The 16,502-nt window shown below is 52.2% G+C and overlaps 1 protein-coding gene and 1 long non-coding RNA gene across 2 annotated transcripts; both read left to right on the forward strand.

Annotated features, from left to right (window-relative positions):
- Positions 1–9: 9 nt before the first annotated feature.
- LOC125341095 (serine protease 41-like) lies at positions 10–4,115 on the forward strand. Its single transcript, XM_048333117.1, has 6 exons — positions 10–169; positions 253–279; positions 573–738; positions 1,476–1,756; positions 3,441–3,595; positions 3,879–4,115. Exons 1-6 carry the CDS (start codon positions 10–12, stop codon positions 4,113–4,115), a joined length of 1,026 nt encoding a protein of 341 aa, XP_048189074.1.
- Positions 4,116–14,112: 9,997 nt separating this feature from the next.
- On the forward strand, positions 14,113–14,663 carry LOC125341044. Its single transcript, XR_007208869.1, has 3 exons — positions 14,113–14,204; positions 14,288–14,367; positions 14,563–14,663. It is a non-coding gene; the product is annotated as an uncharacterized LOC125341044 (long non-coding RNA).
- Positions 14,664–16,502: the final 1,839 nt, after the last annotated feature.

Genomic DNA, 16,502 nt, shown 5'->3' on the forward strand with positions numbered 1-16,502 from the left:
GCCCTGGCCATGGGGACGCACGGATGGCCGCTGCTGCCTCTGCTGCTGTCGCTGCTGCTGTGTCGAGCGGGCCCGCTGAGGCCTGGTGCAGCCGGCCTGGGGGCGCCGGCGGGGGGCGGCCGAGCTCACTCTCCTCCTCCCCCAGGACCGCAGCAGGAGGGGGCGTCAGGTGAGGCCCGGAAGGCGCGGGGCTCGGCGCGGGGCCCTGGCGCGGGGCGCGGAGGCGTCACCTTGTCCTCTCCTCCACTGCAGGTCCCATGGACACCAAGCTGCTCACCAGTAACCTCTGGGCCCTGGGGTCGGGGGTGTGGACCACGGGGTGGGTGCCGGCTCCCCTGCCCTCCATGATGGTGCCCGGGTGCAGGGGAGGCGGGTGAGGCCCCCAAGACACCAGGGGAGGCCTGGGGGGGGGCTCTGCCTCCTGTCCCTCTGTCTGTCTGCCTGTCCCTCCCTCTGTCTCTCCATTTGTCTGTCTGCCTGTCCCTCCCTCTGTCTCTCCATTTGTCAGTCTGTCTGTTCCTCCCTCTGTCCTTCTGTCCTTCCGTCTGTCTGTGTCCATCCTTCTCTCCTAGGCCCCTGCGGCCACCAGGAAGTGCGGCCCCTGATACTGGGCGGATGGGAGTCGGTGCCTGGGCGCTGGCCCTGGCAGGCCCTGGTGATGGCGAAGAATGGCCTGTTCTGTGGAGGGAGCCTCCTTAGTAGGCACTGGGTGCTTTCAGCTGCCCACTGCTTTGAAAAGTGAGTTGGAGGCAAGGGAGGGAGGGGTGACAAGGCCTCTGGTGCATGGAAGTGCCTTCCTCCTTTACATGGCCTTCTTCCCCACTCCCAGCCAGTCCCAACAGCTCTGGTCAATCCATTCACATAATTGGCTATTTGGCCCAGGCCCTGAGTTTAAGGCTCAGGACTGGCCCAGAAGTAAAACAAACAAGCTCTGTTTTTGCTCCTGCAGGAGACTTTTCTCAGGTTCTTCTAGAACATTCCTATGCAACTTTTTTTTTTTTTTTTTTTGGTCATGAGGTTTGAGCTCAGGGCCTGGGCCCTGTCCCTGCCTGAGCTCTACCACTTGAGCCACAGCTTCACTTTCAGCTTTTGGGTGATAATTGAAGATAAAATCTGATGGACTTACTTACTTGGGCTGGCTTTAAACTTCAATCCTCAGATCTCAGCCTTCTTAGCAGCTAGGACTACAGCTGTGAGCCACTGGCTCTGGGCTGGGCACAATTTCTACTATAGATGGGTCAGGAAGGCAACAAGACCACTGCAGACAGCCCCTTTCCTGCAGACACTTCCCCCCTCCCCCCCAGCACCCTGGCCCTGCTTGGGAATTGGTTGCAGCCTGTCTGGTTTCTACATAGACTCTTGGTAATGGTGTCCAGGACTAGCAAGTGGTAGCAGCCTCACCCACTGTGGCACCTGAGGGAGGGAAGGGGGCCAGGGGGCAACCTCCTGCCAGGCCCTGGCTGCTCTCCTGCCAGGGTCCCTGAGGTCTCCAAGTGGACCGTCCAGCTTGGGGAGCTGTCTCTCAAGTCACCGAGTTGGAGCTGGAGAGCCCACTCCCACAAGTATAGGGTGAAGAAAATCATTGTGAACCCCAAAGCCAGGGGGGTGTTAAACGACATCGCACTGGTGCGGCTGGCATCCTCTGTCACCTACAACAAGCACATCCAGCCCATCTGCATCCTGTCTTCCACCGCCATGTTCCAGCACCGGCCTGACTGCTGGGTGACCGGCTGGGGCTGGATCCAAGAGAACCAGAGTGAGAAAGGGCCCATGTGGGTGGGTGTGGGACCGGCTCTTGCCCCTGGGCCAGCCATGCCAGGCCCTGCAGCCCCTCCCTGGTCTCTGGCACTGCTGAGTCTCAATCCAGAAGCCTATCCTCACCTGCTTCTCTCCTCTTTCTCCCCCACAAACCAACACACTCATAGATCTGCGGCTATGGGCTCTGTGGCGACCCTTCCTCACCAAGCCTTCCCTCCTCCCAGCCCCTCCCTGCAGCCCTGAGAACCTCCAACCTTGGATTCTCCTCCCCTGTGCGCTTCCCACACAGGCAGTCCTGTTGTGGGAACTATGTTCTACTTACAGCAGTTTCTGGACACTATCATGTTTTGATCCATTCGTGGGTTTGGTTGATGCCTGGTTGATGTCTGCCTGTTGAATATTGTGAATGAGGAGCCTGTACATCAATATCCAAGTTGTGTGTGCGTGTGTGTGTGTGTGTGTATTCAAGTGTTTTAGCTTTTCCACTCAAGGCTGTTGCTCTACCACTGAGCCACACTTCAGTCTCATGTCTTTGTCCTTTATTATTATTATTTTTTTGCCAGTCCTGGGCCTTGAACTCAGGGCCTGAGCACTGTCCTTGACTTCTTTTTGCTCAAGGCTAGCACTCTGCCACTTGAGCCACAGCACCACATCTGGCCGTTTTGGGTATATGTGGTGCTTACGAGGCAAGCACTCTTGCCACTAGGCCATATTCCCAGCCCCCTTTGTTATTATTATTATTATTATTATTTTTGTGGCCAGTCCTGGGGCTTGGACTCAGGGCCTGAGCACTGTCCCTGGCTTATTCTTGCTCAAGGCTAGCACTCTGCCACTTGAGCCACAGCGCCACTTCTGGCCATTTTCTGTATATGTGGTGCTGGGGAATCGAACCCAGGGCCTCATGTATACAAGGCAAGCACTCTTGCCACTAGGCCATATCTTTAGCCCCCTTTATTATTTTTTTTAAAGTACAAATGTCTTGTACTTTTTCATCAGGTGATGAGGAGGGAAAGATCCATACTTCCACCTTCCACGTTTAGCTGCATGGCGCCCTTTATCATAGGGCTCCTGGTTTCTTTCTACAACCCCTTCCTTTGTGTCCCCAGCAGCTCACTAACAATGAGGCCCCCAGCTGATGTTTATCTAATTCCTCATTCATTTTGTGAGGAATAGTGCTTTAGGCTTCTTATATGATGTAGAATTCTCAGTTGACTTGTTTTCCCTTTGGCTTTAAATGTGTCTTTTATTGCTTTCAAGACTCCTGGGTTTCTCAAAAGAAGCCCACTGCTGGTCTTGCTGATAGTCCTTGAACTGCCAGCCCTCTCGTCTCTGGCTGTCTAGCAGCTTCTGTCTTTGCCTGGGATAGTTTGTTTGCATTGTGTCTCCCTGTGGTTCTCTTTGATTTTGTCCTGCTTGTGGTTTGCTTAGCTTCTGGTTTCTCTCATTGATTTTTGGGATTTTCATCTCAGAACCTGCAGCCTCAGAGCATCTGCTTAGCCTCTTCCTATCAGGGCTTTGGGGATTTCACTGCCTGTCCACTCTTGGTCCTTCTGTGACATTGTGGATCGTGACTGTGTGAAGTGAACCCCAGGGACACCACCACTAGACAGGGTGTCTTGTTCTTCTCCTGTCTCCTAGGTGGTGGGAGACTGACTAATGTGTTTTCTCTGCCCCACTCCCAGAACTCCTACCACCCTACCACCTCCAAGAAGTGCGGGTCACCATCCTGAACAACTCCAGGTGTAACGAACTGTTCTCCATGCCCATCGGACGCAGTTTAATTAGTAATGACATGATCTGCGCAGGCGCGGAGGACGGCAGCGTGGACACATGCAATGTGAGTGCTCCTCCCCACCCGGGAGCCCACCCCTTCCACCCCCCCACCTGAGGGCGTCTCCCCCCAGCCCACCCTCAGGTTCATTCATAGAAACCAGTCATACTTCTTAATTACCTCACCCAGAAGCCATCCTTCCCCCTGTCCATTGCCCACCCCTCCCGGGTCAGAGGCTGAGGCTCTGTCCTCTAAGGGGAGGGTACCCCTCTCCTGCTGCTTCTTCACTGGCCCCGCCCCTCACCCCTGGCCTGCTTCACCCCTGCCCCTCACCCCTGCTGCTCCCCAGGGTGACTCAGGAGGACCCTTGGTCTGCGAAGAGAAAGGGCGGTGGTATCAGGTCGGAGTGGTGAGCTGGGGCATGGGCTGCGGTCATGCCAGGAGGCCTGGTGTCTACACCAACGTCAGCTCCTTCTTCCCCTGGATCCAGTTGTTGATGTCCTGCACGGCCCCCCGGCCAGGCCTTTTCCTGCCCTTGGTTTTCCTTGCTCTGCCCTGGGTTTCCTGGCTCCTGTGTCCCAGCTGAGCTCACTTGGCCTAGGGGGGCCCTGGAGTATTAGGCTGCCGCCCCCCTGTGAGCATGGAGTCCAGGTGTGGCTCACCTCCTGCCCCTTCCATCCCAGTCACTAATAAATTGCTTCCTCGAAGAGCCTGGTGATTTTGTCTAGGGTTTAGTTTCAAACTCTAGCTAACTCAATCAGACACTTTTTTTTTTTTAAGGCATATGTATGAGTATTTTAATATAAATAATTAGAATATATTTATACAAGTCTACACATTAGAGAACACTACTAACATTTTGTTCAATGGAATATCACCCTAGAATTGTCTTATTTAAAAAATAAGTCATTGGGAAGAATTAGACGATGACTGTGAAATAGATTCTCCCATTACTATGCTGCTTCTATCATTCAGAGTTTTGACAACATTTGTAGCTGGAGATTGAAGAAACATACTCTATATTTGCACCAACACCTAATGCCATGCATGAAGCAAGAGACTTCATTACTGAACTATGCAAAGATGATCAAGAACAGAAATTAGAATTTGGAGCAGTTTATACAGCCACAATAACTGAAATCAGAGACACTGGAGTAATGGTAAAATTACATCCAAATATGACTGCGGTACTACTTCATAACTCACAACTTGATCAGCGAAAGATTAAACACCCAACTGCCCTAGGATTAGAAGTTGGCCAAGAAATTCAGACACATTGTTCATAGAAAGACAGGTAGTGCCGGGCGTGAGGATGCTGGGGACGCGGGGACTGAGGCTCCCCCAGAGGCTGGCCCCCACAAGCAACAGCCGCTCCTGCCATGCCACGTCGCCTAGAGGTCAAAGCAGGGCTGAGACCTGGCTGCATGTAGTTTATTTGGGATGTGGGGAAACTGAGGAAGGGAAGGAAAGAGTTTGCAGATAAAAAGAGGTTACCACCAGGGGCAGTCCCGCTAAGGCTCAGTCCTGCTGGTGAAATGTCCAAAATTCGAGACACCCCCCCCCCCCAAGACCACCGAGAAGCCAATTCCGATGCAAAAGCAAAGAACCATTTATTAGCAAGCTCGAGCTCAGACCTACGCCCACAAGGACACAGCCAAGATGGACGAAGGCCCCAAGCACAAATTACACTGGGTTTTTATAGTAAACAAGTCTAGGGGATTCCCAGTTAAAAAGACATGTAATTGGTTAACCTTTAGTGTGTTATCTATTCCTGATTAGCTGGGGCATTGTCACTTAAGAGCGAGACAGTCAAAGTTTGCAAAAGACATCTGGGGTCAGCCTTCACCTGTTATCGACCTCGGGACTGTTGGGGGGGGGAGTGCTGCAAGGGACTTTTGGCGCCAGTCCCCTCCTGCTATGTATATCTTAGTTAATTGGGGAAGTAACTTGTCAAGGGCTTGATTGCCTGGTGGAACACCTGGCACTTCAAATATTTATCTGCACACAGCACAATTATCAAACAAGGCAGTGAAGCGTCTTACAAACAATGGCTAAAGCATCCTAACTTTAACTGACCTCTGGTCAAATGAAGTCTCTCTTACCTTGATTATTTTAGACTGCATTTCGTTCAGGCTTCATACTGACATGTTCTGCAGTTATTCCAGGAAGCTTGGGCCCGGTCAGGCCCAAGCTACGATATAGAGGTGCACCGGCTGCTCAGGCTTCTCACTGGGGCTTCAGTGGAGGCCTGCGGGGGGGCATGTGTCCCAGGGCTGGGCACCACCCCTTCCTTCACACTCAAGTACCAGGTGGGCCTGGACTATTGGAGTGCTCCAGCGCTGAGCTGACCCCAGGGGAGGCTGCCAGCACCCAGAGCCCTGGTAACACCACAGGGTGGCTGGCTAGGGCAGCAGGGCCGGCCCTGACCCAGTGGGTGATTGCTTGTCCCTTGGGCCTCTGGGGACCTGGAGGGTGGGGAAGGCCCTGTGCCACCACTCTGAGGAATGTGGAGACCGGGTTTGATGGGGAGCGCTTGGCCAGTGGTCATTGCCAACAGAATTGAGCAACTAATTCAAAAAATTATACACTAAGATCAAGTGGTTTTTTTTTCCCCCAGAGATGTAAGATTGGTTTAATATACGTAACTCAAAAAATGTAACACACTAGGGCTGGGAATATGGCCTAGTGGTAGAGTGCTTGCCTCATATACATGTGTTGGGGTTCAGCTTTGGCCTTGAGGGAGAAGGGCAGAGGAGAGCGCTCCCGAGACGCCGCCCTTCCCCCAGCCCTGGGGGAATGCGGAAGTAGGCCACAATTCTCTGGGTCCGGAACCAGAAGAACTGGCTTTGCGACCAGCCCCCCAACTTTCTTGCCAGCCCATGTGCTCCCCATTCTCGTGGGCTTTGCCCCTGGGATGGTGCTAAGCAAGTGACGTTAGCTCATGAGGGGGTCCTATGACAAGCTCGCCAGCCTATCGCCAGCTCTTGGTCGATCACCCCCTTTTCTCGTCACCCCCTACTATATCAACTGCTAGCCACTCCCTTATTAAATCAGATTTGCTCTTTTTTTTTTTTTTTTTTTGGCCAGTCCTGGGCCTTGGACTCAGGGCCTGAGCACCGTCCCTGGCTTCTTCCCGCTCAAGGCTAGCACTCTGCCACTTGAGCCACAGCGCCGCTTCTGGCCGTTTTCTGTATATGTGGTGCTGGGGAATCGAACCTAGGGCCTCGTGTATCCGAGGCAGGCACTCTTGCCACTAGGCTATATCCCCAGCCCCCAGATTTGCTCTTGAAGCGTCTCTGAGATCCGCGTACGCCTGGCTTTCTTCAAGGGTAAGGAGGGAGGAAGAGCGATCTCGTACAGCCGCGTGCACCTGAGGTCTTTCCTGAGCCCCCCACTCCACTCTGGCCTTACCTGCGGGTCGGGTGACCAGGGGAGAGGGTGAGAAAGGGAGCGATTAGAGTAGAGCCTGACCCCCCGTGCCAGGGGAGGCGATCCGAGCCCGGCATACATGAAGCCCTGGATTTGATTCCTCAGCACCATATATATAGAAAAAGACAGAAGTGGTACTATGGCTCAAGTGGTAGAGTGCTTGCCTTGAGCAAAAAGAAACCAGGGACAGTGCTCAGGACCTGAGTTCAAGCCCAAGAACTGGCAAAAAAAAAGTAACACACCACAGTAGCAGAACAAAAGACAAGCCCCCCAATATAGTAACGGCTGTACATGACAGACCAACAGCCAACACTTTACTAAATGGTGAAAAACTAAAACTGAAACCATTTCTTCTAACATCAGGAACAAGACAAGGATGTCCACTCTCTCCACTCCTCTTCAACAGAATTCCAGAGCTCCCAGCCAAAGCAATAAGGCAAGAGAAAGACATAAAAAGGACTCACATAGGGGAAGAAGTCAATCTATCCCTCTTTGCAGACATGATCTTACAGTTAAAGGACTTGAGAGACTCCATCCCTAAGCCCCTAGAGTGGATCAATAACTTTGGATTAAAAAAAAAAAAAAAAACACCCAACAAAAATCTGCTGCTTTTCTGTATATCAACAATGTATAAGCAGAGAGGGAAATCAGAAAAACAACTCCATTTGCAATAGCCTCAAAAAAAATTAGACATAAACCTGAGGGAATAAAAGACCTCTGTAGTGAAAGCTACAAAAAAACATCTGAGGGGCTGGGGATATGGCCTAGTGGCAAGAGTGCCTGCCTCGGATACACGAGGCCCTAGGTTCGATTCCCCAGCACCACATATACAGAAAACGGCCAGAAGCGGCGCTGTGGCTCAAGTGGCAGAGTGCTAGCCTTGAGCGGTAAGAAGCCAGGGACGGTGCTCAGGCCCTGAGTCCAAGGCCCAGGACTGGCAAAAAAAAAAAAAAAAAAAAAAAAAAAAACATCTGAAGAGGGGCTGGGAATATGGCCTAGAGGCACGAGTGCTTGCCTTGTATACATGAAGCCCTGGGTTTGATTTCCCAGCACCACATATATAGAAAATGGCCAGAAGTGGCGCTGTGGCTCAAGTGGCAGAGTGCTAGCCTTGAGCAAAAAAAGAAGCCAGGGACAGTGCTCAGGCCCTGAGTCCAAGACCCAGGAACGGCAACAACAACAACAACAATAACAAATCTGAAAAAAGAAATCAAAGACAACATCCAGAAATGGAAAGAACTCCCATGTTCATGGACAGACAGAATTAATATGGTGAAAATAGCCATACTGCTAAAGGTGATCTACAATCTCAATCAATGCAATTAGCATCAAAATCCCAACGATGTTCTTCATCAAGATAGAGAAAACAACTCCAAAATTCATATAGAACAACAAAAGACCTCAAGTAGCCAAATCAATTCTAGACAAAAGAGCCCAGAAAACCAATGCCAATATTGTCACAATCCCAGACCTCAAAATCTACTACAGAGCTATGCTATCAAAAACAGCTTGGTACTGGCCCCAAAACAAGCCCAAAGATTAAACAGAACAGACAAAAGACACAACAGTAATGACATGTATTTATATTTATGGGATATTTGACCAAGGAGAAAAATATATACAGCAGAGAATAACAGCTTCTTCAATAACTGGTATTGGAAAAACTGGACATCCATATGTAGAAAACTAAACATGGATCCCTATTTGTTATCATGTTACCAATATCAGCTCCAACCTGAAATTCTGAAACTATTGAAAGATGGCAGAGGAGAAACACTAGAACTCATAGGCATAGGCAGAGATGCTTTGAAAAGAGTCTTAGCGGTACAGAAGATAGGAGAGAGACTTGACAAATGGGATTACATCAAACTAAAAAGTTTTTGCACAGCAAAGGATATTGTTACTCAACTAGAATGACAGCAGACTGGGAAAAGATCTTCACTAGCAATACATCTGACAAAAGGCCTAATATCCTTATGTATGAGGAGCTCAAAAAATTAACCCTTCCTCCAAAACTAACCAATTGATAAATGGGCAACAGAGCTAAGGAGAGACTTCTCAGAAGAGGTAAGACTGGCAGAGAAACATATGAAGAAATGCTCATCATCCCTGGCCATAAAGGAAATGTTAATCAAAACAATTCAGATTCTAGCTCACCCCAGTCAGATTGGCCAACATCGTGAACTTGATCAACAAATGTTGGCGAGGATTAGGGGGAAAGCAGCCCCACTACACTGTTGTTGGGAATGTAAATGAGTACAACCACTCTGGACAGCGGTCTGGTGATTCATCAAAAAAAAAACAACAACAACTAAACGTAGATCTTCCCTACAACCCAGCCATACCACCCCTGGGCATCTACCGTGAACATCATGAGCCATGATATGATAAAGACACCTGTGGGGCTGGGAATATGGCCTAGTGGCAAGAGTGCTTGCCTTGTATGCATGAAGCCCTGGGTTTGATTCCCTAGTACCACATATATAGAAAATGGCCAGAAGTGGTGCTGTGGCTCAAGTGGCAGAGTGCTAGCCTTGAGCAAAAAGAAGCCAGGGACAGTGCTCAGGCCCTGAGTCCAAGGCCCAAGACTGGCAAAAAAAAAAAAAAAAAAAAAAAAAAGACACCGGCACATCCATGTTCATCCCCACACTAGTCACAATAGCCAAGTTGTAGAAATAGCCCAGATGCCCCACAATAGATGAGTGAGTCCAAAAAATGTGGTACCTATAGACAATGGAATTCTACACTGCCATTAGAAAGAATAATATTATGTCATGCTAAGTGAGGTTAGCCAAGCTCTGAGAGACAAACAGCACATGTTCTCTGTCATATACAGAAGCTAGATCTAAAATACCCCAGGACATGCTAAATTATACAGGGCTCTGTGCATTTACACACAAACAAACGGACTAGAGGAAACTTCAGGAAAAGAACCCAAAGGCATAAAAACTCCTCTGAACATTTAAAGTACTATTTATCAAAATGAATTCCAGGAAATGGAAATATGGTTTTTTGTTGATGGTGGTATTGCTTGTTTTTGGTTTTGTGTTTGGTGGAAGGTGCCAAAAGGGAGCACAGAAAGGGAGGGAGGGGGGTGGACAAACACAACCATGCTATTCAGTAGACATTATGTAAAAAATGAACTAAAACTTGTGGGCAGGGATGGAGCAGGGGAAAAGCAAAGGAAGGGGTGACATCGTCCGAGAAGAATTGTTCTAATTTCCTGACTTATGGAATGGTAATTCCTCTGTACAACCTTCATAACAACCGTAAGATTAATGTTTAAAACTATATGGGTGGGGTGCTGGTGGCTTACACCTGTAATCCTAGCTCTTAGAAGGCTGAGATCTGAGGATCTCAATTCACAGCTAGCTTGAGCAGGAAATTCCGTGAGACTCTTATCTCCAATGAACTACCAGAAAACAGGCAATGGTGCTGTGGCTCAAGTGGTAGAGCGCTAGGCTTGAGCTGAAGAGCTCAGGGACAGCACCCAAGCCCAGAGTTCAAGCACCAGGACCAACAACAACAATAAAAATGCATGGTTGGAGATCCTGGTTTGCTAGTAGAAATATGAGTTTTTCTCCCAGGTAGCAATTAAGTTAGTGACAAAGCATGTATATGGAAGAACAAAGTACTCAAGAATGCATGTGGGGCCCCATTGCCCCAGCCCCAGCCTCCCTGTTCACCCTGGGTGTCTTCCCCAGAAGCAGCATGGTGAAGTCCGTGCCCTAGATGGCCCAGGCCGTGCACAGAATCGCCCTTTGCTTCTGATTGTCCCACTCTACCTCCTCGAAGCCTCTTTCCCATGGTTCCTGGATGTTGCTAAGCCCCGGGCCTGGGACCAGGCTAAAAGCATCACCTTCTGACCAAGAGCAGAGCCCAGAGCCAAAGACCCTGACTCCAGCCTCCAGAGGAGGCTAGCCTGGCCTTGCCAACCCCAGCAGTGTGTGCGCGCACACGCAGAGGGGATCCCCTGTCTGGCGGCGTCCTGCCCTCCTCTCTCCGTACCCACAGGTGGAGGAGCCCTCGGCCCTAAACCAAGCCCTGATGTACAAGGGCTGGCGGCCCAGTGCCTAGGAGAAGGCTCCATTGTGGTTTTCTGGCAGCGGGGACTGGGCTGTGTCCAAGGTAGGGAATTATTGCTCAGTAAATCCCCCTCTTGGAAAGTGCTGGTTTTTAGGGACAAAGGGAACCTGTGTGGAGGCCCTGGCGCAGGGCAGGCTCAGGGCCTTGGGCCTGGGTGAATGGAGGGGGTGAGCGGCTGCCCCAGGATCTCAGACTCTGTGTGTGTGTGGTGTGTGTGTGTGTGTGTTTACAGACACCCTTGTGAGTGCACACGTGGGCATCTCGGAGCGCAGCTGGGTGACTGCGCCTCTGGTGTCACCGTGTTAGCCCCCTGGCAGAGAACCCCTCCATCTTAGCCCTCCAAAGGCTGAGGAAGGAAGATGACAAGTTTGAGGCCAGCTTGGGCCACATGATGGTGAACCCTTGTCTCAAAACACAAACAAAAAACAAAGTGCCGGCTGGGCATGGCAGCACACACCTCGGCTACTCAGCAGGTGGAGGTGGGGGGAATGATGGGGTGAAACCAGCGGGACTCGATCCTCGAGCCTCAAGACCCTCATCTGAAAAAGCAACTGCAAGCAAAAGTAAGTCTCAGAGCCTGGCTGGTAGTGGGACGTGGGGAGTAACTCTCATGCTTTTTTCTAAAAAGAAAAGGAAAAGAAAAAAATTAAAAAGGCTGGAAGGAGGGAGGGAGGAAGAGAAGGGAGAAAATGAAAAGAAGAAAGAGAGAAGGGCAAGAAAAGATGGCTCCTCAACTGTCCCACTGAGCAAATCCCGTCACGCTGTGTCTAGGCTGGCACTGGCTCCTCCCTGCTGGCCCTTCTCCATCTCCCCGGTCACTTCCTGGAGTCCTGGCCCAGACAGGCCCTGCTCCTGGCACCTGAGCTGGCAGCAAACCCACAAAGTTGTCCTCACACTGGCCTGGGACAGAACACAAGCCCCCTTTGTGCCTCCCAGGGCCCAGCCTCCAGGCAATGTGTGCCAAGTGCTCAGGTTCTTTCTCCTTCCCCTCCCCAGAGGCCCCCCCTGGGAGCTCTGGAGGGGTTCCCAGCCCACCCCGGCCCACCCTGCATGGCACCTGGGGGCCAGAGGGTCACAGGGGGGTGCTGAGCGGATGGGGAGTTCACCCTTGCAGCAATGGTCAGTAGGGGCCAGAGCCTTGATGAGCCTCCCAGAGCCATGGTTTAGGGACCGCAGGGCCTTGTGGACACAGGAGGTGTCTCTGCCTGGCCCCCCACTGAAGACCCCTGTGGAACAGAGCCCCCGTCCCCTGCCCTGTCCACCTACCGCCATGGACAGTAGTCCATTTGTTCTAGGCTGGTGTCCCCTGGGCAGGCAGATGTGGTGAGGGTCACCATGGCACAGTCACTGGCTGGTCCACATCGTGGGAGTTCAGCCATGCTCACACGTGGGTGCCCTCGTACTCCTGCGGTCGGTGCACAGTGACTTCCAGATGCCAGGAAATGATGCGCATGTCTACAAAAGAGTCTTCTTTTGCATGTAATATTCTTCTCTTGAATTTTCCCTAGTGATTTTTTTTTTCACATGTGAGATGTTTTCTTCGCTTCGGAACAGGAATGGTTTGGCCTATGTGTCCCGGTTTGCCTGCGGAACCACAGAGCCTGCTCGGCCCCCAGACGGAAGCCCATCTGTGCCCTGCCCACCTCTCCAGTGGGCATGTGGGACAGCTAGGGGTTCCGATCCACATCCAACTGGGTTCCCTGGGGTGAGCCCCTGCTCTTTTCCTACCCTTAGATGAGATGTGTGTGTGTGTGTGTCTGTCTGTCTGTCTGCCTGTCTGTGTTTGTGTACAGAAGTATTGCTACTGGGGCTTGAACTCAGGGCCTTACACACTTGCTTGGCTTTTTCCATTCAAGACTGGCGCTCTACCACGGAAATAACCACGTCTCCACTTGCAGCTTCTTGCTAGTTAACTACAGATAAGTGGCATAGGCATTTTCCTTCCCCAGGCTAGCTTTGAGCCATGGTCTTCAGATCTCAGCCTCTTGAGGAGCAGGGATTAGAGGTGTGAGCCACGGGCACCTGGCTGGGTAGATGGAGAAACCTAGTTGAGCCTCACCACCACCCCCCCAAAGCAGATTCGCTGATTCTCCACACATGGCTGGTGATGTGACACAGCACCCAGATCTCGCCTCTCACAAGAAGGAGGCTGAAGTTCACACCTGAGCCTGTGCCCGGGGTTGGTTATCTCCACCCGAAGGATGCACTGGAATCTTCCAGAGCCCTGGTGCAGCCTTGCCACCTCCCTCATCCCCAATCCTCATCCTCCACCTGCACTTCTTCCCCAGACCCCAATTCTTTTCCACTTCACCCCCCACAATCTGCGGATGAGTGTGAGCCTGGCCTCTAGGAGAGGGGTTGTGCATGAGGGTGTGATGCAAACAGGTGTGTGTGTGTGCGCGCGCACACGCATTGTGGGGGGAATGAATGGGGTGAGAGAGATGGGGTGAGGACTTGGCACCACGGTCTGCCTGGAGCCCAAACCCTGGAGAGGCACCTACCACCACTGCCCAGACCAAGGGGGCGGTGGTGAGCTGGCTCCTATGCTCAGAGATGGGCTGGCCACCATCTTGGGACCTTCTGCTCCACCACACTTCCAGTTGCACCCTAGGTGTCCTGTCCATGGCTTCTGATGGCTCTTCCCCTATAACACCCAAACTCAGAGAGGAGGCCATAGACACCTGACTGACAGGGAGCTATTGCTGAGGGGCTGCTTGCCCTAGGGGCAGGGTGCCCAGAAGTGAGGTTGGCTGAGGCCTGGTACCCGCCTTATTGCCCCACCCCCACCCCCAGGTTTTAAAACCTCCCGGGCAAGGCTGGGAATGGGCCCTGAGCAAACCTCCGGGAACCTCTGCAGTCAAGGTCAGTCCAGGTGTCCACGCGGGAGGACACAGAGACGGCAGAGCCACCGATCCTTCACAAGGCCCCCGGCCCTGTTTGTGTGGGCTCCCGACCAAGTCAGCAAACACAGCGTGTCCTGGAGGCTCCCCAGGGTGGCTCAGGGGAGTCCCCCAGGAAGAGCCCCCTGCCCTGCTCCTTCCTGTCCCTCGGCTGGCCCCCAGATCCTTCCTTCTGGATAGGGGCCCACTGGCCCAGAGAGCATATAAGGGGAGGAGTAGGGCACCCAGGCACCAGCCTCCCAGAACCGACTCCCAGGCAGGTGAGGTGCAGGGCTCCTGTGGGTGGGGCGGGGGTGGTCAGCAGGGTCCTCTCTGAAGGCCGTTGGCCTCCTCCTCTCCCTAGAGCCCTGAACTCCCAGCCAGAGATCATGTTGCTCCTGTTGGTCCTTTCCTTCCTGGGGGGCGCTGCCAGCATTCTTAGTGGTAAGTCTGGGTCTGTCTCCCTCCGCCCTCACCTTCCTCTGTCCCTGGCCTCCACCAGGGATTTGGCTTAGTCCCATCTCAGGTGAAATGTGGACACAGGGCCATGGTTTCTGCCTTTGTGTGGAGCCTACACTGTTCTTGGAAGAGACCCAAGGTCCCCACACCCTGGGCTTTTCTCCATTGTCATCCATACAGACTACTATGGAAGGATGTGCGCCAACCACTTCTGTATCGAGTCCCGGGGGAGGGAGATGACCTCTCAGGGATTCGGGTGTATGAACGTAACGGCCGGATGCTAAGGTGGGTGTGTGACTCCCCCCAACTCTCCCAACTCTCCCCCCCTTTCCCTCCCCCCCTCTCCCTCCCCCACCCCCCCCCCCCCCCCCCCCCCCCCCCCCCCGCCTCCGGGTCCCAATCTAACAGCTCCACCTATAGCTTCTCCACCAGCAATTCTTGTCAGGCTCCCAGTGGTGCCCTGAGGCCATTTAACCTTTGAGTCCCAGAGATCCCTCTGCTTCCACCACCACTCCCCCCCCATGCCCACGCCCCAGTCAGCCACACTTTTTGTCACTTTGAACTGGTGACTTGGTCTCTCCCTTTCAATCCAAACACAACTCAACCCACAATGGCCGTAATCCCAACCGCTGATGGGGGGGGAAAATCAAGGGCAAACTCTGCCAAGTTAAAGAGGAAAGGCTGGCAAGGGTCTGAGTGGACCACTGGTTAAATATCAGTGGCTAGAAAACCCAAGGCCAGTCCTGTAACATTGAGGTGACCTTGCTTGAGGCCCATGGTGAGAGAGAGTGTGCGTATGTGTGCGTGTGTCCACGCATGTGTGGTGTGTGTGTGTGTGTGTTGGTACTAGGGCTTGAAGTCAGGGCCTGAAGCTCTCTCTTGGCTTTTTCTCCCAAAAGGCCAATGCTCTACCCACTCAAGCCATTAATCCAGTGTGGCTTTTTGCTGGTTCTTTGGAGATAAGGGTCTCTGGGATTTGTCTGCCTAGGGTGGGTTCAAACCTGGATCTTCATATCTTAACCTCTTAAGCAGCTAGGATGATAAGTGTGAGCCACTCGCAGTCAGCTTCTGGGTGGATCTTTGCCCTGCCAGGGTGCCAGGGACATGGGAAAGAGAGTGGCATCGAGTCATCAACAGCAAAGGAACTGGGCTCTAATGGCTCACGCTGTCATCCCAGCTACTCACGAGGCTGAGATCTGAGGGTTGTGGTTCGAAGCCAGCTTGGGCAGGAAAAGTCTGAGAGACTCTTATCTCCAATTAACCACAAAGTAGAAGTAGAGCTGTGGCTCAAGCGGTAGAGCGCTAGCCTTAAGCAAAAGAGCTCAGGGATAGCAACCAGGCCCTAAGCTCAAGCTGGCGCGCGCACACACACATGTCCATGAGACTTGTATCTTCAATTGACCTTAACCAAAAAAAAAAAAAAAAAGAAAAGAAAGAAAGGAAGGAACGAATGAAGGAATGAATGAACTAGAGCTGTAGCTCAAGCACTTGAGCACCTGCTATGAGCACAGAAAGCGGAGGGAAGAGCCTGAGTTGAGGGCATGTCCCAGAAAGCCAGGCCTGCGCCTGAGGTGCTCACAGTGTTCCCTCTCTTCCAGCATACAGGGGAGATTCGCAGACTGCTGGACTCAAGTATATGGCAAAACTGGTAGAGGGACACCCAATACCTTGGAGTTACGGTGGAAAGACGGGGAGCGCATCATCGCGGCCTTAGGCTCCGTTTTGGTCAACATTCGGAGCTTACTCGTGGACACTGTGGAGCGCCAGCATTTGTTTGGGGCTGCAGCAGGCCAGGAATTCCTATCCTACCCCCCCGAGAGAGATTATGTGCTGAAGGGCATCTGCGGAGGTCTATGATGCAACCGGCTTGAGGGCCATAGCCTTTAAGTGGGGCGAGTTCAAGGAAAACTCCACCACTCAGAGTTGTTAGAGACCATAGCCAGATAAAGCACCTCCTGAGCCCTGCGGGGATGAGCTGTATGCTAGTGGTGGCATTTGGGTAACCAAACTTGGGACTTTGAATCTGGTTCCACCAATAAATAAATAACATTTCTGCAATTACACGGTGTCCAGATCTAGTCCTTGCATCTGAGGGGCCACATAATCCCCGAGGCCTGGAG

The sequence above is a fragment of the Perognathus longimembris genome, chromosome 23 (assembly GCF_023159225.1).
Source record: "Perognathus longimembris pacificus isolate PPM17 chromosome 23, ASM2315922v1, whole genome shotgun sequence".
Classification (NCBI taxonomy): domain Eukaryota; kingdom Metazoa; phylum Chordata; class Mammalia; order Rodentia; family Heteromyidae; genus Perognathus; species Perognathus longimembris.